Raw genomic sequence first — 23,319 nt, 5'->3', positions numbered from 1 at the left:
CCGTATCTTAAAAAACTATTGGTCTGGAATGATGTGGCCAAAAGGTGACACGTACAAGTTTAGCAATGCGGTTGATATCATTGATAGCGTGACTGAGGACCCATAAAAGGGAGGTCACTGCAATAGCAGCATTTAGTTTCACTGAAGTCACAGAAGGATCAGTCCCTCTTACAACGCTGTGGGCCTGTTACTTTTGTTAATTCTTAAGGATGTTGATAAAAGGTAATGGCTCTTCTCTTCTTTTGTAGATCATAAAACTTATCTTTGAAAAAAAAAATAGCACCCAAATGTTGAATTGTGCTCATGTTTACATTTTTGTGTTTTTTTTTGTGAATTCATAATACAATTCAGTAATTTTATTTGTCTTGATTCTCATCCCAGGGTGTGTGAAAGTATTCTTCTATTTGTCGATGCTCCTCCATCACAATGTAGCAGGTGTATGCAGGTTTTACCATCTTGTGAATACCACTTCAAAAGAGACACAAGAAGTGTTTCATAAATTGGTGAGTGTGAGTATTTTTAGAAAATGTATTTCAAATGTTCATGCCATAAGCATTTTTGTATTTGCATTATTTCCATTCTGATATTCTTAAAATCAGTAGTGTTGGACAAATGAGAATGTATCAGACAAATAGAAAAGTTCAAATTTGTCTATTTAGGCATAATCCCACAAGTTATTTTGCTTTTCCAATGTGTTTACATTGTGTATTTCTGTCTTTTAATACTGAAGTCAACTTATGTGTTCTGCTCTTTTGTAGAAACAGGCTTTCAAAGTGAATGGGTCAAATATACAGTTTACAGACATTCAACCGGTCAATGTTTCACAACCAAAAAGAAATCTGATGAACCAAACTGACTGTGGACTGAAGTACATGCTCAAAGCCATTGATTTAATTAAGAAGGTTCAATCAGACGATATCCAAGATAACAAGCTAGATAAAGAGCTGACCAACTTGGCCGCTAGAGTGAATCAAGGCTGCAATTATCTGAACTCAGCTTTGGGAGGAGGATGCTCCAGAAACACAAGTGAACCCCAGCTGCCGGAATCTAATTATGAGAGGAGAAGGTGGTGTCTAAGCATATTGGAAAAGTTTGATAACTTTTTAAGCTCGTTGAGAAAACTGTCTTGTTAACAAATGTTAACAAAACATTTTAGGAATACAAAATTCCAGAAGTCATCTTAATCAGGTATCTGTGTTAGGACTTACTATATATATTTATTTTATTGTACGATGTCATGAAATGTATTTGCTGTATTTCTATTGTTTTATTTATTTATTTATAAGAGTAGGCTTTGGATAGGAAGGCAGGAAAATACAAATGATTGTTCTGTGACTGAAATGTTGGTGGTGAACTGCACCTTTATACATAACTAATAAAGTATTGCTATTGTAAAGTTTTTAATTTAGCCTATGTTATTGAAACAACATAAGGCTAAGGATGCAGATTCATCAGTCATGAGTTTGACTTGAGCTTCAGACAGTGCTTTCAGAGGAAGCAGGTGCAGGTTCTAGTTTGATCAGGATCCAGTGGTTTAATGAATCCCATATGACTCCTCATTAATCAAAATGTCAAAGCAAAGAAAAATTTGGTGGGGGCATAATTATTTTTTACGTAATTTCAATACAGATTTTATGCTCTGCGTCTGCAGGATGATTAATTGTCTGGTGATGGGCCTGATCTTCCCATGTGAACTTGATTGCCATAAATAATTGTTTTCTCACAAAGTTGGTCTGATGCATCTGCTGTCTTGTCATGGACTCATGACGTTGAGAGACAACTGGGGGTTCCCCTGAAAAGCTTTCAAATGACCTCAACCCACGAGTAAAGATAACAGCATGGGTGTATGCTCATGACGACAGGACAACTAAACAATTCATCAGAAACAATTTGCTCATTCATTCTAAGTAAACGCATTCACATTAGCAGAAACATCTGTATGGATTACTGGGATGTATTTCAGTAGAGACAAACTTGGGTAGGTTATGGTACACCTACTAATAGAAAGAGCCCTATGGCTTAATTTCTCTAACTAAACTAAGCCAATAACCTCTTCTTTTAGACACTTAACCACTTACTGTGAGTTAACTTAACCAAGTTTACCACCAAACAACCTCCTTAAAATACCTCCCATTTCAGAAAGGCATGTCCATTTCACCAATAACAAAGCTATTCCACTTATGTTTGTTATAAAACCACTATAGTCAATTTGGATGAATGGATCAGTTACAGTTTCTTTATTAAATAAAAAATGACTACATGTTCTACTAGCTACTGTATTTGTTACATATGGCCATTGTTTGTGTAGTTTGCAATAATCTCCCATAGGGCAATAACAAACTCATTTGTTTAGTATGGTTTCATCAGTTTAACACGCAAAAGAAAAAAAAAAAAGCATCTCATGAAATGATGTAAGAAAACATAAAAGACAACAATGCAACCCAGTCAGCCACTGACTGCGAAGGTTTTGGCCCTGATCAGAACCCAGCCTGGCAGATCAGGGCCAAACATGAGCCTGGATCTTCCCACAGGCCATCTGCTATGTGGGTACTAACGAAACATGAGGGTCATCTCAGATGAAGTAAGAAAGCAGTCTATGCACTTATGAAGTGTACACTTTCAGACATGATTGTTTTTACTTCCTCAGCCCACCCGCCTACTGCAGATGGAAAGGGATGGGTGGGGGAGGGTGAGCTGTGATACAATGTTCAGTCAAGTTTCAATTTGACTAGCAATAGAGGCCCAGGCTTCATAGTGTATCATGAGTCTTGACTAGTGTGTTACGTTTTCGGCCAGTCTCCTTCATTATTCCGTTGGATATTTGAAAGCCACAGATGGAGAAGTGCCAAAATCTGTCATATTGGCAGAAGCTCTGGTGGGCTTTCTCCATAGCAGTATTTGGCTTGTGGATTCCTGTACGTGTTTTCATGCTGAACACTCTGGAAAAGCAGAGAGGAGAATGCAGTTGGCATTACATTCATAGGGACATTAAAGTAACACAATGTAGTTTTTGTTTATATAAAAGCTTCAAATTTAAATTCATTTTGATGGTAGATAATGATATTATAGCAGTGATATATAATGCCATTGATACTGTGTGCACTGAACTGCTGGTATTATGCTACATTCCAAACAACTTGGACTTTGGAGGTTGGCCTTCAGTTCAGATTTTGAAGTCAGGGTAGACCGACTTGCCCCGAGTTTACAAGTGGGAACTTACATTTTGAGAGGCGTTCCATTGTATTTTTTTATCATTTTTTCTGGAATGAAATGGGGAGATTCGAATAGGGGAATATCTGACTTCTGGGTTTTCTGGAATGCAGCAATATACTATAACATTTAATTTGCTTTTTGATGCACTGGGTACCGCTTTAGCATTAGGACTGTTGAAAAACGACACTAAAAGGCTACCCAGTACATTGAAAAGTGACAACAAAGGGTAAAGACCTTTCATAATCATATTGCTTTAACTGCTTTAAGAAAGAATGAAAATAAAACAGTATGAGGGCTTTCATTTTCAGGATGTGTGAACCAGAGGATTTTAAAGGTCTCTTCCAAGAATGTTGACTTAAGCACGTACTTGTGAAGAAGTTCTGCATTTGGCTAGGCAAAGCTCAAAGTGATCTTCCACTGCTGTGAAGAGGTTCTGAAACCCCTCTGCAGCCCGGTTGAGAAAGTGCTCCAAAAGAGGTTGCTAGGAAAGAATGGTGTAGATAACAAAGGGATGTTTCAGCCAGCTATTTTCTATCACTTTTGGAAAACAATAATTACAAAAAAAGTTGTACTTTCAGTGTTCTTGTTCTTCATTCAGTCAATTTACTGTGTGAAACATGCCATATTTAAATACCACAGGCAGGGTGAGGATAGCAAACTGGATACCTTGTCAGGTTGAAGGCAACAAGATACACAATATTCATAGATGCTGCAGCATCCATTGGCCAGGCAGGTTTTGCAAATGTACTGGCGTGAACTAGGTGCATTTACGTTACAGCAGCCATTCACCAACATGTCCTTTCGCTCACATACATAACCTGTAGACAAACACCACTGTAAGAGGTCCAGTACTGCAGAAAATACCATTTAAAAGGGTCAACAGAACTCATTACTACAAGTCAAGTCAAGTCATTTTTATTTGTATAGCGCATTTAACGTGCACAGAGTGCAACCCAAAGCGCTCGTTACTACACATATACATTTTACCTAATTCGTCTGTGAGGAGAATCTTGCCCTGTATAGAATTCCTGCATTGTGTTATCTGTCTGCTGCTATTGCCCAAATTGAATCGGACCTTCCATGGAATGTGATGATCGGAGTCCCTCAATTCCAAGAGGGTCCGGTCTCCGATGGTCCGCTCCTCCTGCACGAGCAAGAGGATTATTCAGTGTTTTGGTTAATTAGACCGAATGGCATATGTTTCACGTGTTTTATATTCAAGAGACAAAATAATACAACACCTACCCGCTTTAATGTACTGGTGAGAAAGTAGATCAGGGACAATCCAAAAACAACCCCCAAGACCCAACGCTTCCTCAAGAGTCTACGTAACACCATGGAGACGTTCTTTGGAATATGTGCCAGGTCCAGGTAGCTAACAGATAGCTTGACGAAACTACCCTTGACCTTATTTGGTCAGACAATGAGAAATACAAATTAATAACTTCCAACCTTACATTAATCAGCACTATTTGCAGGGGATAGCAGTAGGGCCGCTAGCTAATTTCGTTGACACTTCGGTTATTAACAAGCGATAAAGGGATCTCGCTAGCTAATGTTAGCTATGTGTTGTTAGCTATCAGGCCAGATAAAACCTAGCAGCTATTAGCTATTAACGTTAACGCTAGTTGAGTAGGACGGACCCTCGTTTCCATTAAGCAAACGGTGATTTTCTAACCCATTTTTAAATAAAACACTGAAAATTATCTTGCCGGTGTGAGGCAATTTCCTACTACATACACACCGATTATAACAGTACGCCTAACGCTATAGACAAGCTTGTGCTCTCATGACAAGACAACTCTGTTGGTATTTATCGCTAACGTTAACTGGCTAGCCGTTAGCCAAATTAGCTCTCTATTAACTGAAATATTTGACGTTACCGACCCAGTTGTAGTTAATGTATTTTAACGACAATACACACATCCTACAGTAAAATTGTAACGTTATGTGTGTAGACTCTTCCTATTCAAATGACACCACACTTAGCTGTTAACGAGGTTTTAAGCCCTGCGCTGAGACTAGCTAAGCATGGGATAAATGAACGTTACTGTGGCCTTGTCAAAGTAGTAGCTGCTAGGATCTACCAGAGAACCAAAACAATTTTCCAGGTCCGAGGGGATCCTGTCCGAACGATTTGTGTGACTGGCTAGAGGATGGTGAAATATTTTCTGATTGGTTCTACAAATATCGTCATACCGGAAAACTGACGGGTAAGACCCGCCCATGTGCACTGCAGATTGGAGTAGTAGCCTTTCTTTTACTGTCTATGGTAGTAGCAGAGAATAGTAGGTAAACCAGAGAATGTCTAACAAGGCGGTAGACGGGTTCTGGGTCAACTCAGCTAACGTTAGCTGATGTAGCTGTGCTCAAACAGCTGGCCATAATTGAATAAACAACTAAATGTAATATGCGTACGGTAAGAAGGCATTGTCAACTACTATATCCCCTTGTTAATATCAAATAGTCTTCAGTGCTATTCAACATTGCTAGTAATCTCAGTAGTGCTAGCGTGCCTAGCTAATTGCAGTCTTTCTTCGTGCAAGTGCTTTTGTGCATTGTTTATTTTCCAGTTTCCCCCAACTGTATTTTTTCCGTTCATCTCATATGATGTGCTATGCTTTGGTTAAGTTGTTTTTAAGCATAGCTGTTGTTTAACTTCCACGTTAGCTTTGTCACTAGACATGTGTTGACGATTAATTTGATTCCTTCCTTGTTCAGTTTTGGAACACTTGCTGACAGACTGGGTGCCATGCAGAGAAGACACAGCAGCAACACAGATGGCATGCCACCAGAGAGGTTTGCAAGCAGTTTTATTTCAGTTCACTCACCGTAAAATAAACTGTGAAATAAATGATTTTTTTTGTGGTTTCTTCTTTGTCATAGGAACAGGAGCCAAACACTAGGCTCTGAAAGCAGCCTTGATGAAGGTGGAGTATTTGACTGCCTCAAGCCAGACTCTCCCACAACCCCTCAGCAACTCTTCTCTGGATTGGTCGGGGTGTCGTCTGGCGCGGTGACCTCAGCACCCTTCCAGGCTGCCGGGCTGGTCTTGGGCTCGCCTCCAGACGTGTTCATCCAGATGACCACGTCCTCCAGGGAGGAGGGTTCCCACCGCACCGAGGGCCAGCCATTCCTGCCTCGCCAGGCCCAGCACCATCATCACCATCACCACTTCCACCAGGCATCGCAGAGCCGCTCCTCGTTGCTGCACTCGGCATCTTCCTCCGCCACTGACCGCCACAGCAGCCGGGACGAGGGGGGCGAGGACCCCTCCACCCCTGCGCCAGCCCTCTCGGAGCTCAAGGCAGTGGTCAGCTGGTTGCAGAGGGGCATCCCCTTTATCCTAATACTCCTTGTCAAAGTCTGTTTCCAGCATAAGTTAGGTAAGGAGGCATGTGCACACACAAACACAAGCACACACTCTCATTCATATGTGGATACACAGTAAAACATTTTCCTTGCATACAGGCCTAACAACAGGGCAGTCATCATTCATCAGTATGCAATATGAAATAAGCATGGTTAATAACAATTTAGTCTAATCTATAAGGGGCCGTTTTCCCGATAACGTTCAATCTTAGCAAGTTACAAAGACTCCAAAGGTAAACCTTTTCAAAGTTTACCTTTATAGTCGTGGTTCCTGAACTGTCCCTGCCCCAGTCTTCTTACAAAACGTCCGACGTATAAGGCACTGTCCACCCTGAAGGTGCTGAATTGGTTGACATTGATTGCTCAGAAATTGATTTTTCACTTAATGCAGAGGCATGACTGCATTATAAAAGAGTGCGTTCTTTGCACACACACAAAAAAAAACATTGCTCAAATATCACCTCCAGAAACATTCACACTACTTCAACGTGCATGAACTTATTAATAGCCTACGATGATTAAAAAGTAGAAATGAAATGATCTACCCTTAATTAACAATGTTTTCACAAGGTCTGTAGGGGGAAGTGATCCACAATCTGTTGGCATGACCAGCTATAACCCCTTAACACCTTTACCCGTTATGCCATCCTTCATTACTCCATATCAAGAATTTATTTGAATAATAGTATTTAATTGTTTTTTTAATCACAGCTGATTGACCAGCAGCCTCTTTTAATTCCGTATTTTGTGCCATTGGTTAACATTAAACATAAAAGCAACCTCCCATATTAAACATTGTAGAAGATGGTGGGGGAAAAAGCAAGAAATAAGAGAATAAAGCTTTTAATTATTTTCAAATGCGTGCACATTTTAGTATTTGTGTAAAAAACATTTCCAATTAATTTAGCCTACTTACATAAAATCATTGGCGAACCAAAACAGGGATATTGTACCATATGAGTTGCATGCGCAACAGAGATTTTTTTTATTTTTTTATTTTTTTATTTATTTTTTATTGCAAACACCATTGACATTACAGAAAATGCAACACTACAACGACATGCACAAGAATACTACATCGGACAAACAGATGTACATTACACAAACACATACTGTAACTTAACAAGACATCACATTGACATGGCTTATTAACACACATAACATTAATAACAGAGAGGCTAAGGATGATTTGCGTCCAGGATGATTACTGATATGATTATCAGGGATGAAATTGATGACCGGAATGACGGGGGGAGGGGGGGGTAGGGGGGGTGCGGATGGTAGCTCTGAGAGTGTGAATGAGGTGGTGTTGGGATGGGGGTGTGGGGGGGGGGGGGGTAAGGGGTAGTGAGGATGTGTGTGTGTGTGCATATGTGTAAGGTTGGCTTGCTGGAGGAGAGAAGCTGGAACACAGAGAGGGAGGGTTTCAGAGGAAAGGAGTTGTAATTATTCTGTTAAAGATGAGTGTAATAATAAGAATAACTGATTGCCTGACTGATTGACAACCTGGGCACCCATTAATGGCCACAGTTCCACCCAGCCCCGGTAGTTATGGCGATGAGCTGACAAGAGGAGGACCTGCGTGCCACCCATCCCCCCAGGCCCCCATCATATGCACACGTCCCCCACTACCACGACCAACCACACCTCGCCCCCAGACCTCCATCCAACACGCCACTCTTGACCTAAATATGTATGTGAATGGCTAGGTTGAGAGCTCTATCTAGTGTGTAGCATTAAAAGAAGTGGGCATGCATGGTGAATATCTGTCAGGATTTCCCCATGCACACCACACTTACCCTGTGTAAGATGTATGCCTCCTCTGTAATGTGTGCATTAAAATAAGTGAGGCATGCAGATAGACACCTGATGAGGTATCTACCTGCACTCCACCCTTACCCTAGCCTGTTTGTGGTTTTGTTTATGTTTTATGAATGTCACCTAACATGTAGTGCAATTAAAAGAGAGTAAGCGTGCTGTGTGCTTCCAGAACAAGGCGTGTGCATGAGCGTATGAGGAGGGTGCACACCGGGGGCCCAGGGCCAATAGATAACCCACAGGACCCAACCAATGCCAAACCCACACAGCGACCCGCCAGGACCGAGTCTCCCAAGCCATCCAATGGGGCCCCGGCATAATAACGATGAGACAGGCAGAGAGAGTGAAATTAGAAAAGTTATCAGAGATGTAAATAAAAGGGGGAGGGGAAGAAATGGATGCTATTTATTTGCTATTAATAATAATAATAATAATAATAATAATAATAATAATAATAATGATGATAATAACAACAATAATAGTTCCAGCTACCATCCCCTGCCCAGTGTTCAAGGATATGTGTATCTGTTGATGAAGTGTGTTGGTGTGGAGATGGATCTCAGGCAAAGAGGGTCAGGACTGTAGGTAGGTGATAAAGGGGTACCAAGGAGAGGTTGTATCCTGAGTATTGATTACGTTTGTAGTTGATAGGTTTTCTAATGATATATAGTCTGTTAACAAGTTTTTCCAATGAGTGATGTGAACATTGTTCCTAGATTTCCAGTTCATGAGGATTGTTTTCTTGGCGATAGTCAGCGCTGCCAGCAGTGTTTTATTGCAAGAGTTGCTTAAATTGACTGTGGATGTATCACCAAGTATGCATAAGGAAGGGGATGCTGGGATGTGACGGCCAAAGATGGAAGAGAGAGATTTTGTGACACTCACCCAGAAGTGGTTGATTGGAGTGCAATGCCAAACCGCATGGATGTATGTGTCTGGGTTATTTTGTGTGCAGTGAGAGCATAGATCCGAACCAAACCCCATTTTAGCCAATTTATGTGCAGTGAAGTGAAATCTGTGAAGAACCTTGTATTAGTTGTAGATTACTATTCTTTGTCATGAGGTAGATGTTTTTGCACATTTTGGACCAGAAGTCAGCACCGGGAGTAATTGATAAGTCTGATTCCCATTTGTGATATGGCAGGCCAATTTTTTTTTCTGAACGAGATATAATTTTGTAAATTTGGGAGAGTATTTTTTTGGGAGAGGGAATATTAAGCAGCTCTGAGATTGGTGGGGGAATGTCATGGTTAGCTGTCTGGATGTTCATTTTTCCTAGGATAGATGATTTAATTTGCAGGTATTGTAATAAGTGTTTACTCTCGATGCCGTGCTTCTGGACCAAACAGGAAAATGAGGCCAGATTATTGTCTTGAAGAATGTGTTGAAAGGTGAGTGATACCCTTTCCCATCCATGTGTGAAAGTTATGTGTTTTTTTATTGACGGTGAAGTCTGGGTTATTCCAAATCGGGGTGCGAATTGATGGTGCTATAGGTGAATCAGTGATGTGGTAGAATCTCCACCAGGCTGTCAGAGTAGATGAAATTGTTGGGGCTTTGAAGAATGGATGTTTTTTGATTGACTGACTGCAGAAAGGGAGATCTGAGATTTTAATTTCTTTACAGATTGTTTGTTCTAGGTCTAACCAGGTGTTGTCTGAGGGGGTGGGGTGTAGCCATTTGTAGATGAAGTGGAGCTGGTTGGCCAGGGCATAGTGCTGGAAGTGTGGGACATCTAGTCCTCCCAGTGCTTTTAGTTTTTGGAGAGTGGTGAGTTTGATCCTTGGGGTCCTATCTTTTCAGTAGAATTTAGTGATTAATGAATCGAGAGACTTAAACCAGAGTGGGGTGGGCTGGGTTGGAATCATAGAGAGTAAATAGTTTATTTTGGGCAGTATTGTCATTTTGATTACTGAGATTCTGCCCATGATGGATAATGGGAGGTTCTTCCAGCGTTGAAGGTCATCATCTATTGAAGTGAGTAGAGGGGAATAATTTAGGCTAAATAAGTCTGACAGCCTGGGGGAGACTTTTATCCCTAAGTAAGTGATATAATTAGTGCAGAGTGGAAAAGGTGAAGAGTTGGCCGTCACATCCCAGCTGTTGGAATGTAATGGGAGAATTGCAGATTTATTCCAATTGATTGAGTATTCAGAAATTTTAGAGAATGTGTCAATTAGTTTGATGGTTTCTTTTATTGATGTTGTGGGGTTTTGAAGAAAGAGAAGAATGTCGTTGGCATAAAGGCTGATTTTGTGATGCATATATGGAGTCTGGACACCTTTGATGAGGGGGTTCTGACGGATGGCAGCTGCTAGGGGTTCAATGAAAATTGTAAATAGTGAGGGGGAGAGTGGGCACCCCTGTCTAGTTCCCCGGTGAAGAGTGAAACTTTGTGATGTTAGTACATTGGTGATTACTGTGGCTGAAGGAGAGGTGTATAGAAGTTTAATCCAGTTAATGAACGACTCCCCGAAGCCAAACCTCCCTAAGGTGGAAAACAGGAAATTTCAGTTCACCCTATCAAATGCTTTTTCTGTGTCCAGAGTTGCTATGATGGTATTATCTTGAACATTTGTGGAGTGATACATTATATTAAACAGTCTGCGGGTGTTGGTGGATGAAATTCTGCCTTAATGAAGCCTGTTTGGTCTGGGTGGATAATGGATGGGGTGACCTTTGCTAATCTGTGTGCTAGCATTTTTGCGATTATGTTATTGTCCACATTGAGGAGAGAGATTGGCCGGAACAGAGATTTCTAATGATTGCTGTAGGCTACAGTGGCAGGGACTAGCGTCGAGAGCCGAAACTAAGAGAGTTCTAAGAGTGGTTCAGACCACTCTTACCAACAAGCGATGTACAAAAGACATTCGTAGCAAAGTACCTTTCGGGAAATGCGTGAAAATGTTAAGGTAGAGCTTAAGGAGAGGTTACGAACTACGTAGCATTAAGAAGGCTTTGGGAAACCAGCCCCTGGTCTTTAACTTTATTATATTATAATCAAAGTTTATTATAATCAAAGGGCAAATACAATACAACACCATAGACACTAGACAGCACAAAGGGCAATACACAGAATAATGTCAGACAGAGTAAAAATCACAAGAACAAGACTTAAAACTTACATAGAGTTAAGAAACAGCATGGCAGTGGGTAAGTGCATTGCAGCAAAGTGTTAGTACATTAATTAAGGCGCTTGATTGCTACTGGAACAAATTCATTTTTGTCAGTTTGTTTTAATCCTCTGTACCCTGAAACGGGTACCTGAAGGGAGGGTCTGGAATTCTGAGTGAAGTGGGTGAGTATCATTCTGGAGTATTGCACGGGCTTTCTGAAGAACTTGGGTCTGCAATATTTCAGACAGTGCAGTCTGGCTGACTCCTATCACCTTGCTGCAGTGCTTCACGATCCGGCTAAGAGCAGCTTTGTTTTTTCTACACTCAGATTTCCGAAACAACAAATCATTGAAAAACACAACAAAATAGTCATCAGTCCACATTGAAGGACCTCAGTTTCCTTAGACAATGCAAGAGTTGTTGACCTTTCTTACATAAAACATCAGTATTATCATCATCAAAACACAACTACCAGTCAATAACAGTTCCCATATATTTGTAAGTCTCTGCACTCTCTATATTCTCGCTCCTAATGGTGGCATGTGTAGGGACTGGGTATTTTGGTCTGAAATTGATTGACATCTCTTCGGTTTTGGTTGTATTAAGCTGTAAAAAGGCAGCATCACACCAAGCAACAAAATCATCCAAAACTAGATTTCATTATCCTGAAGCAAACTCGCAATAACAGACCGAATCATCGGGCAAACTTCACTATGTGCCGATTTTCATACTGACTGCAGCAATCATTTGTGTACAGGATCTACAACAGGGGCGACAAAACCCAACCCTGTGGAGATCCAGTAGAGGACACCAATGGTTCAGTGCGGCAGCCGTTGACCTCTGGGAACCCATCCCACCAAATTAAGATCCAAATTAAAAATAAGTTTACTAGCCAAAATGTGGGGCTGGATCGTATTAAAAGCTGATGAGATTTCAGTGAAAAGCAATTTAGCATGTGTTTTAGTCACCTCCAAGTGCTTGTACAACATATTGATACAGTTGTATCCTCCACCCAGTTAGCCCTATAAGCAAACTGCAGACGTCCAGAATATTTATAATTTTAGCTACCAACTCTTCTTTCACAATGATTTGGGACAAAAGTGCAACTGACTGAAAGTCATTAAGGGATTTAGGGTTTTTAACTTTAGCTTAGGGAATAACTGTAGCCTGCTTCCATGATTTAGGCACTACCTGTTGTTTGATTGATATTTGAAAAATGTTACAAAACACTGGGCTTAGCTGCTCAGTGCATGATTTAAGAAGACATCCACCTAGGTCTTTTCAGAACAAGTACAACCTCAGTATACAAACATACAGTGGGGTTTAGAAACATTAATGTATGCGATCTAGAACACTAGCTTTGAGGTTTTGTCATAATCTCTTTATAAAGTCATTGATTGATAGTATCTTCTGCTAATAAAACATAGTTTTGTTGTCTGTCAGTACTGCCCTGTTTAGAAGATTTGGCTTGATGCTGTGTCCTTTGCCATTGTCGTTTCTAGGTATTTCTGTATGCATTGGAATGGCAAGCACATTTGCCTTTGCCAACTCTGCTCTGAAACACCAGGTGTCTTTACGGGTAATCATTCAGTGTCTCTCTCTACTGATAACGTTGTTGATGTACTGTAATACAGTCCACTTAACTGGGTCTAGGTCTAAGTAAAGTCATCTTCATAAACAGCTGCAGATTTACAAGATCCAGTACATGTGCCTTTTTGCTTCTGTAATGAATGTGTGCCTGGAACTGTGTTTGGTCTCTATCTATGTGTTACAGGAGGAGAGGTCTGTGTTTGTCACGCTATGGATCGTGGTTTTCCTTGCAGGGAACATTGCGTATCTGTATTACACGTTTAGTTCAGAAGAGCTCTACAACAGGTAGGCCCAGCTTAACATGCTTATTAATGAACTGCCCTCATTGCACCACAGACGATCCTTCATGTTCATGTTCACACATACGCTGTGAAAGTTGTTTACTCACTGACTCAGTTTATTTATCTTCATTTTGTCTACTTAGTTATTCATGTCATGTAGAATTTAGTTGTGTTGTGTTGTGTTGTGTGTGTGTGTGTGTGTGTGTGTGTGTGTGTGTGTGTGTGTGTTTTCTTAGAAGTGCATGACATCATACATTTGTGTTTGGAGTCTGTTGACATGGTTTTTGCGTTTCATTCCTTCATTTGCCTCAGTTTTTCAAATTCCTGCAATGCATCTTTGGTTTTCCATAGGTATATTTTACCATGTGTCTTCTTAGCATGTGAGTATTTCTGGTATATTACATCCCCATTTCTGGCCAAGTGCAAAGGCCTTCACAAACCCTCTCATGGCCATGCTAATTTTGATCCATGTCTCTTTCTTAAAGCAGGCTTCTTTTTTTTTTTTATCTTGCAGCCTTATATTTGCCAAGCCAAGTATCAACAGCTTTGACTTCTTCGATCTCATCTGGGTGGTTGGCATCACTGATTTTGTCCTGAAGTATATCACCATTGGATTCAAATGCGTCATTCTGTTTCTTCCCAAAATCCTCCTTGCTTTCAAATCCAGGGTAAGAAATATCCATGATAAAAATAGTTGATACCCGTGGGATTTGGTTAAAAAATTGCATTTTATTCTTATTTATGGTATATATATACAGCGGGGAAAATAAGTATTGAACACGTCAACATTTTTTTCAGTAAGTATACTTCCAATGAGGCTATTTGCATGAAATTTTCACCAGACATTAGTATTAACTCAGATAATCCACCCATATAAAAAAATCCAAACATTAAAGTCCATAGGTAGAGTTATGTGCAATAAAGTGGAATGACACAGGAAAAAAGTATTGAACACGCCTGCTGAAATTTCTTAAATACTTTGTGGAAAAGCCTTTATTCGTAATGACAGCTTCAAGGTATTTCCTGTATGATAAAACTAATCAGTCAGAGTATTCTGGTGTGAGTTTGGCCCATTCTTTTAAACAGATAGTCCTTTAATATTGAAGATTTCAGGGGTCCCTCTTGTAAATCCTGATCTTTAGTTAACTTCCAAAACTGTTCAATTGAATTGAAGTCAGGGCCTTGATTTCCTTTCTCTGAAACCAATTGAGAGTTTCCTTTGCTGAATGGTTAGGATCATTGTCCTGCTGGAAGGTCTAGCCATGTCTCATCCTCATCATCCTGGTGGATGTAAAGATTCTCCCAGAAAAAAATGACTCCATTCATCATTCCTTTAACTGTATGAAGTCTGCTAGTACCATGAGATGAAAAACAGCCCACACCATGATGCCACCACCTCCAAACCTCACTGTTGGTAGGGTATTTTTAGGGTGATGCACAGTGCCATTTCTCCTCCAAATATGGTGTGTAGTATGACATCCGAAAAGTTACATTTTTAACCAGAATACATTCTCTCAGTATTGCATAGGATTGTCCAAATGTTGTGTAGCAAACTTTCAACGAGGTTTGACATGTTTTTCTTCAGCAAAAGAGTCATGCGGGATGAGCGTGCGTAGAGGCCATGGTGGTGGAGTGCATTACCTATGATTTTCTCTGTAAAAATTGTACCTGCTGCCTCCAAGTCTTTCTGGAGCTTTCTCTGAGTGGTCCTTGGATCTTCGGCTACACTTCTGACTTTCCTTCTGACTTCCTGGTCAGAAATCTTGCAAGGAGATCCTGTGCATGGCCAGTTGATGATGCATTGATGTTCCTTCCACTTGCAGATAATGGCTCCAATACTGCTTGCTGGATGATTCAGAAGTTTTGAAGTGCATCTGTAACCAGTTCCATTGATATGTTTTGCAACAATAAGGTTGCAAAGGTCTTGGGAGGGCTCTTTGCTTTTGCCCATCATGAAATGTTTCTTGTGTGACACCTTGGTAACAAAAAACCTTTTTATAGCCCACCAGTATGTACTAACCCAGTTTATATCAATTTGCACAGATAGGAGGGATAATTTCTCTAAATACTTATAGATTCCAGTTTGTTCCTTGCCATTCCTTGCCTTTGTGTACTGCTTTTTCTTAGTGTGTTCAATACTTTTTCCCTGTGCCATTCCACTTTTTTACTCATAACTCTACTTTTAGACATTAATGTTTGGATTTTTATATATGTGTGGATTACCTAAGTTAATACTAATGTCTGGTGAAAATTTCATGCGAATAGCCTCACTGGAAGTATACTTACTGAAAAAAATGTTGACGTGTTCAATACTTATTTTCCCCACTGTATATATATATATATATATATATATATATTTCATTAACTGCTTATTTAGTTTCATTTTATTTAGTCCATTACGTTGCAGTTTTGTATTTTGGATTCTTTCAATGAGTCAGGGAAATTTCTCTATTTTTTTTACTATTTCATTTGACCACTATCAAAGTTTGATCAACAGTAATACATCTTATCCTCCCAGAACGTTAACATTTACATTGAAAACAATTCTTCTTAAGTTCCTCAGGCAGTAACTATGTGTAAATCTTGTTCACTGGTCCTGTTGAGCATCCTCTCCATCATGGTGGCAGTCAGTCACCATGTGTGGACGATGTGGACCAGGGGTAACCGAGTTCGCCCATGTTGCCCTGACACACAGGCCAATCAATGAAGGCAGGCACGCAGGCTGTGAGCTCATGTCCCGCTGGGAGAGCTGAGGAGTGAGGTCACTGCTCCCCTGGGCCCCGCCTGTGTCTTGTTTATAGGAGAGAGCATCTCACCAACCGCATCTCCTCGCCTCGCCTTTCCTGCCTCTCCTCAACAACATCTTCTCAGTTACCACATTATTCTATGTATCATGTGTTACATTGTAGCTATATAGTTGTGCAGTACGGTGTAACACATCAATTACCATGTTCTACTAGTTTGATGCTCGGAAGTAACGATCAGTGAAGTTCGGATTGTGTTTGATTCCAGTTGCTTTTCTTAATCAGTTTTTAAATTTATTTGGGGGCTGTGTTTTATTTGTGGGCATTGTTTGCTTTAACCTTAAACTTCGGTCTATAATGATAGCCAGTCTGTTACTTTGCCATGACTTTAAGATTCAATAATACCAGACCCAACAACGATACAAGCTGGCTTGCCCAAGGTTCTCTGGTCACCCCTATAAAGTTGTTATGGAGAAAACCATCAAGATCAAAAGAGTCAAATGACTGTTTTGTTTGCCTGATTGGCACACATTTGATAGGCTTTAAAAAGTAGGCTAGTTGGTTTACTCCAAACAAATAAGAGCCTACTCAAATAGTGTCACAAACATCATACAAATAAGAGCCTACTCAGATAGTGGCACAGCATTCAGTCCATGGCTCTGCTCCAGTTGTGGTTAGGGCTTCGCTTAAGGAATGAAGGCAAAGATAAATTGCCTAGTTGAAGAGGTCACCCACCTCTGTCAGGCAGTTAGTGGGGGATCCAACAAGAGTGATTAATCGCTGTCAGGCGATATCCATCGGCTCATTATGCATGGCGGCATGTTTATGGGCGTAATGTGATCACTTAGCTCTGGTGGCTTTGTTATTGTTTTTAATCTGTTTGTGTATTTATTGCTTTACCTTGCCTGGGACTTTAATCATTGTACAGTACCTCAGAGACGTTGGTGACCTCTGTCAGCGGTGCTCTCCCTGGGCGAGGGGCGCTGAGGTGAGGAGTGGCGCCCGCGGGTTGGCGCTGTGGTTGAGTGGGAAGGGAGAGCGAGAGAGAGAAGGGGTGGCAGGTGGCGCGGGCGGCTGCCAGCCCGTCGTGGAGTGTGGGTAAATTGCCCACGCTGTTGTGAAGCTGCCGAACTCTGGAGGCTGGCCAGGCCTGTGGCGGACGTCTCTGCCGCTTGGCTCCCTGAAGCTCTCTCTCTCTCTTTCTTTCTCTCTCTCGCTCTCTCTCTCTCTCTCACACGCACACACTTACATCCTGCGGGGATGTATCTGTGTGTGGCAGCTCCAGCATCAGTGGCAGCTCCAGTTTGACAAGGCCCTAAGCTCTGCTGTACCTCGTAATGGAAGCTCACTTCCTATGGGTAGAGTTGGCTTGGATGTGGGCCAGGTGCGGGCAGCCTCAGCGGCTATGGGAGACTGGTCTTTAAGGAAGGGTCATGCAGCAGTGCAAAAGCCATGCTGGTGTTCACTGAACACTTTTAACCCGCTGCCCAGTGAGTCACTTATCATGCATGTCAGCCTGTGCCTATTGTAAAGAGGATATGAAGCAGTAACTTGGTAGAATGTGGTAAGATGGTGCATATGCTTGCTTTTTTACTTTTGCATACAATCTGTTGAAGTGTCATCTATTTGAAAGTTATCCATCATCAGTTCATAGCTGACTTTGCTAATCTCTGATAACCTCAGACTGGATCAGCATGTTTTTCAGTCCTTCAGCCCCTCAGCCATAGTCAAACTTTCTCTTTGTGACCTCTATCTCCCTCTGTCACGCCAGGGGAAGTTCTATTTGGTCATTGAGGAGCTGAGTCAACTATTCCGGGCTTTGGTGCCCATCCAGTTGTGGTACAAGTACATTATGGGGGAAGACCCTTCAAACAGCTATTTCCTTGGTGCCATGCTGATAATCATCTACAGCCTTTGCAAGGTAATGCTGCTTGATGCTTTCATATCACTGCTCAGCCTCTGTCTGCTCTGGGGTAAAAAAAAAAAAAAATGCATGGATTTTAGAGATAGCAACATTTAAGAGAATGTTCCACATCAGCAGCAATCAAGGATATGAAATGAGAGAAATAATAAAAGTAAAACAGTTCAGCTGTTGTCTAGAAGAATCAGTGTAGCAGCATATTGCAAAATCAGTGTAGCAGCGCCACAGAAACAGCGCACTGGGTTGAATGGGGAGGTGTAACACATGCAACAAGGTGGATGGATTTCTCAGTTTAAGAACCCAAGACATAGTTGTGCCACCATATGACTGTGCCAGCCGACCTAGTGGCTGCAGCAGGATGTTTTTCTGAACCACAAGCTTTATGAGAGGAGCCTGTGATATGATATGTATAAGGACTTTAAAGGAATCAAAAGTCAACTATATTGTATCTCCATATTATTGCTATTTAAATGTGAACATTATACATCATTCTAACGATTCAGCCACAAATTCAGCCACAAACAGAGTGATAGCTTTGCAGACATATTTTAGTACATGTCCAGCTTGGTGAAAGGAAGAGGGATGTGTTGAGGCAAATGTAGATTTCTATTCAATATATGTATTAATGTTTGGATGTGATATTTTATAGCTTTATTTATATCACGGTTCATATTCATTTTTATTCATTCAAATCATTTTTACACTCTCAGAAATGCCTTATCGTGAAGGCCTTGGGCATTAATAACTTTAAAAGGTTTATTCCTGGCCTACTCAAAATATTTAGGATGTAAGGAAATTATGTTCTCAATATGACTGGACAAAGTTAATAGTTTGTACTGCAAGGCCCTAGGTTTAGAACACAGTGCAAAACTGATGATATTGAGGGTCTTGAGGGTCAACTCATTTTTTGTACCCACATGGCAACAATCAGTATTTTGTCTGTAAATACAATACTTTATTAACGTTGAGCCAATATTTGAAGTATCTGCAATAAATGCACATGAACATAAAACGTGGTGTGATTGCATTTTTTGGTCATTTTCATAGGACTAAAATGGCATGTGGGGTAGCTAGTAGGAACACAAAAATCTATGTGGAAAAAGGTCAGTTTATAGTCATTTTGTGTACCATGATCATGTACTACAGTATGTTTCATTCATAGATAAATACACTTGGTTACATGGTATACCTATGCGTTTTCATTCTTGTCCCTCAAGTAAAACAATGTTTTTGACTCTATTTATTTGTCTATGGTACAACATTGACACTTTGTACACTAACTGCCCATACACTGAGCTACTTTCACATACATTTTCATGTGCCTACTAGCTACCCCACATAATATTTCATTCTAAAATGACCGAAAAACCCAACCTTGTTTAATCCTTACAATCTTCAAGGTCCATTATATGTGGAGCATAAATAATAATAAAATACAGTATGTAAAGAAAAAAAATATGGTTGATGCCAAATGCGTACAAAAACAATTTTATACTACCCTTAATGCCACTCTGTACTTTTTTTCCAAATCTAGGGCCTTGTAGAAATTCAAGGAGAATGCTGTACAAACTTGTAATGGTTCATCATACAGAGAACATTGTTGTCTTCCATCCTTACTATAAAGTTTGTGCTGCCTATGAATAATAATTTTCAATATTTTAAAACCCCAAAACATTGCTTCCCAGACAATGTGATTTTCAGGCTGTTAAAAAAAAAAAGTAATTTCAAGGGCTGAAATTAATATTAAGACATAGGATTTGGTTTGGGGACCCATTCTTCATATAGACAAGGTTTGAACAAAATCTGAGACGCTGCAGCAACAACCTTATCTGATTTTACACGGAAAGGGAATGGCCCATATTTGATTTGATATTTGAGTAAATTCCTTGTTATGTATTTCAAAGCCATGTTAGAGAACGGAAACATCTTTGTTCATTGTTTTCTGTGCATGCCCAGTTGAAAGTAATGACGTTAACTTTGACCTCAAGCAGACACAGATTGGTTATTGTGGTACTCCTATAATGACTGTTTGACCAAGTTACCACAATCTATTTTTTTTATGCATGCCCAGTTAAAATACCTGAGAAGGTTTTGAAAGTAATGACGTTAACTTTGACCACAAACAGGCACAGATTATGTACGGTAGTAGACTCCTCTAATGACTGTTTGACCAAGTTACCACAATCTTTTTTTTTTTTTTTCAGTCCTTCGATGTCTGTGGGAGAATATCAGCCATCCGCAAAGCTTTGGTGGTTCTGTGTAGCTCTCAGGTAGGCTACATGTATGTCTTTTTTCACCTTTAACCAAAGACTTTCTAATGAGGAGACACAGCACTCAAAGAATCCTCCATAGAAATGCCTTGAGGTAGTTTGTAACGCCAATATGGCAGTTGTCTACACATATCCCATCCCTTCCTGTATGCCTCCCCATTCACTTGAATAGGAAAAAAGATGGCCGATAACTGCCCAAAGTGTGTTACCAAGATGGCCGCCGAGTGGGGGGGCTTTGCTTTAGGCCCTGTTACATGATGGAATAGTAGTACAAAGTTAATGGTTAAAACAATTCTGCTGCCCAGCTAGGGTGAACTCATCTTAAGCCATTATGTACTGTGGGATTACGGGTTGCTGTCTTCTAATTACCAATGTCCTTGCTATGAAGCATTATCATGTTTTTCTTCATTGCGTTGTTTTGTTTTGTCATTCTTGCAGAGTTACGGTATGAGGGCTAGCAGCCAGCAGTGCACTGAAGCGGGAGACGTGTGTGCCATCTGCCAGTCTGAGTTCAGAGACCCTGTGGCTTTGCTCTGCCAGGTATTGCATATACGCTATTGTTCAAAAGTTTGGGATCCCTTAGAAACGTCCTTGTTTTTGAAAGAAAAGCAAAAGGAATCTCTTTGACTAAAGGAAAGTCTTAAGGACGCAATTACTATCACAAGTAAAAATCCCTATGACTACATTTCTTGTTCATAAATTTCATATTCAAACTCATTTCATGGATGTTTTGTGGGAAATAGGGGCATTTCTAAGTGACACCAAGCCAACTGCATATGTATACTAACAGCTCACATCCACTACCCAACCTAACCACACCTTCTGGCCAGTGTCAAACAGAGAGAGGATGATCTCTTAAGAGTTTTCACATCTTCACTGTCTGGGACTGTTAAGCACCCCATACTTTCTGTTGTTGAAGATCAGAACCTCATTCATAAAACACAATGTTGAGTAGAGGTTTACACATTGGAGCTACTAAGTTTCTCCCACTACAGATATTGGATACAAAAGGTCAGAGCTTCACTGTTGAAATGAATCATTTCCTTTTTGTGTTTTTGTGTCACCTAGCATGTCTTCTGTGAGGACTGTCTGTGCCAGTGGTTTGATCGAGAGCGAACATGCCCGTTGTGTCGCTCGGCAGTCATTGAGACGGTACGCTGCTGGAAGGATGGCACCACCTCGGCACACTTTCAGATCTATTAGCCGCTTCTAAACATTCCCCAGAGCTCTGGCACAGAACTGGACATCTCTGTAGTCGCAGGCTCATACATTTAAGTCACTGGTTGTTACATGAATGTAAACATTGAATACTACAAAAGAGACAAGAAACTTCCATTAATGTTTCAAAGACGATATTGGCAATGGCTACCTGGTACATGCATTCCTCATACTGATCTGCACATTATGTGGCTCTGTTGCAGTATTGCACTGTTAGTTTTGTATTTGCCACTCACCTGAACAATTAAAATGTGAACACAACATTGTTTGAATATTAACAGTATTTTTTTATTTGAAATCATTATTGACCATTATATTATTTAAGCTACTCAAAACCGTAAATAAAATGGCATGTTTCAGTGTTCAACAGTCTTGTTCAGTGTATGTCATCTATAATATGCACATTTTTTTACATGGTAATTTGTATTTTACCTGCCAAATATATACATACAGTATGTGACTTGGAAAAAACAACACAGGTTGCACAAATATTTAAAAGCATGTGCTTATGTAAACATCATTGACATGCTATTTGCTGTCCGTTCTGAAATAACACTGGAACAAAGTTTCCAAAGCCCTTTAGAAAACTTCTAGAAAATATTTCTGAAGGATTTATCAAAATGCATTTTTAAAATCTTGTCATACAAAGACACAAAGTAAGAATACAAAAACATCACACCAAAATGCATTGGTCTTGGTTTTATAGTGGAGAATGAAGACCTTTAGCCATTGTGATTGCTTATAAAAACATTCCAGTGCAATGTGCAAATGAAAGCTTTTAATCCATGTCTGTTTACATGGTTATAAAACCCAAAAGACGTGTTCCCTTTCCAGCTTATTCTGCGCAGTGTAGTCATATAGTGCACATAATTTAACATTGGTTTTTCAAGAGGTTGTTCAACCGTGCTATACAAGAAGGAAAGCTTGAGAAATGTTTATCAAATTTTCCCTTATCAAACACCAAGGGAGAATGACGTCAGCGTAGTATATTTAGTCTCTCTTGTATTTTAAATCGCCGGGTGATTGTAACGGACTGTCAAACAGAACAATCATCCGTAGCCTAACTCAACTAGCAAATACAACAAAACCAGTTGGTCTATAAACTGCAATAGTCCACAGATACTACGGATACCAAACAGTGCTTCTGGCCTCGGTAACAGAAAAAAAACGTGGTCTTGATCATGCCAGTGTAGATCTTGCGCAGATTCCACATCGAGCGACACAGTCCAATGCCAATCCATGAGAACTTCCGTCCATGTGGCGCACCACAGTAGCATCACTTATGTAAACACTCAACTGTTGCACTTCTCGTGATGCAGGTACATCTGGGTGAAGATATACATCTCATTTTTTTGTTACGCGGTGTGTCTGTAATATGCTATTAAAGATAGACATTATTATTTTAATCCGATTTTCGGGAATCAAAACTGATATATTGTAAACTCTGGTGATGCTTACCTGTTGCTGGCTTCAACGACGCTCAGCGACTAACTGTTGCTTCTACAGATGTCGCTTTCTGACATATAGTATGAGGAGAGTGACTTGTATTGCCGTGCACATTATGTGTAAATGTTTAAATGTGTTCCCTCTGCTGCTGACGTTCTCCACGCTGCCCTTCTCTTTTGTTATGCGCCTTTTTTCGAACTGGTCCCCGATCCGTCTCAGGCGGGATGCGAGTGTCCCCGTGCATGGTATGGATCTGTAAGCAGAGACTGAACCGCAAATCACTGGCAACGCATGCTCTACTGGCAGGCAGCACATCTTGATCACTCCGAC

General features: G+C 40.5%; 2 protein-coding genes and 1 long non-coding RNA gene across 5 annotated transcripts; 2 read left to right on the top strand and 1 right to left on the bottom strand.

Moving 5' to 3' along the window:
- The first annotated feature begins 87 nt into the window (after window positions 1-87).
- LOC143106545 (uncharacterized) lies at window positions 88-1,350 on the top strand. The gene is made up of 3 exons (XR_012983696.1): window positions 88-222; window positions 382-503; window positions 759-1,350. It is a non-coding gene; the product is annotated as an uncharacterized LOC143106545 (long non-coding RNA).
- Window positions 1,351-2,214: 864 nt separating this feature from the next.
- On the bottom strand, window positions 2,215-5,349 carry spring1 (SREBF pathway regulator in golgi 1). Of its 2 annotated transcripts, none has more exons than XM_076270852.1 (5): window positions 4,459-5,349; window positions 4,201-4,357; window positions 3,880-4,064; window positions 3,581-3,694; window positions 2,215-2,939 (listed from the first exon to the last, which is right to left on the bottom strand). In XM_076270852.1, the coding sequence occupies exons 1-5, from the start codon at window positions 4,549-4,551 to the stop codon at window positions 2,856-2,858; spliced, it is 633 nt and encodes a 210-aa protein (XP_076126967.1). In that variant the 5' UTR covers window positions 4,552-5,349; the 3' UTR covers window positions 2,215-2,855. The 2 variants fall into 2 exon arrangements, with proteins under 2 accessions (XP_076126967.1, XP_076126968.1); XM_076270853.1 differs by having other exon boundaries at window positions 3,880-4,031.
- On the top strand, window positions 4,535-21,910 carry rnft2 (ring finger protein, transmembrane 2). Of its 2 annotated transcripts, none has more exons than XM_076270851.1 (10): window positions 4,535-4,584; window positions 5,935-6,012; window positions 6,100-6,599; window positions 13,022-13,098; window positions 13,294-13,394; window positions 13,905-14,058; window positions 17,906-18,055; window positions 20,260-20,325; window positions 20,764-20,865; window positions 21,394-21,910. In XM_076270851.1, the coding sequence occupies exons 1-10, from the start codon at window positions 4,550-4,552 to the stop codon at window positions 21,526-21,528; spliced, it is 1,398 nt and encodes a 465-aa protein (XP_076126966.1). In that variant the 5' UTR covers window positions 4,535-4,549; the 3' UTR covers window positions 21,529-21,910. The 2 variants fall into 2 exon arrangements, with proteins under 2 accessions (XP_076126966.1, XP_076126965.1); XM_076270850.1 differs by lacking the exon at window positions 4,535-4,584 and adding an exon at window positions 5,490-5,632.
- Window positions 21,911-23,319: the final 1,409 nt, after the last annotated feature.

Source organism: Alosa pseudoharengus, unplaced genomic scaffold, assembly GCF_046254945.1.
Source record: "Alosa pseudoharengus isolate Yale_2024_CS ecotype anadromous, Long Island Sound unplaced genomic scaffold, YU_APseudo_1.1 YU_APseudo_1.1_scf_6, whole genome shotgun sequence".
Lineage (NCBI taxonomy): Eukaryota > Metazoa > Chordata > Actinopteri > Clupeiformes > Clupeidae > Alosa > Alosa pseudoharengus.
Note: the sequence above shows the minus strand (reverse complement) of the source record. Positions and strands in the feature narration are given on the sequence as shown.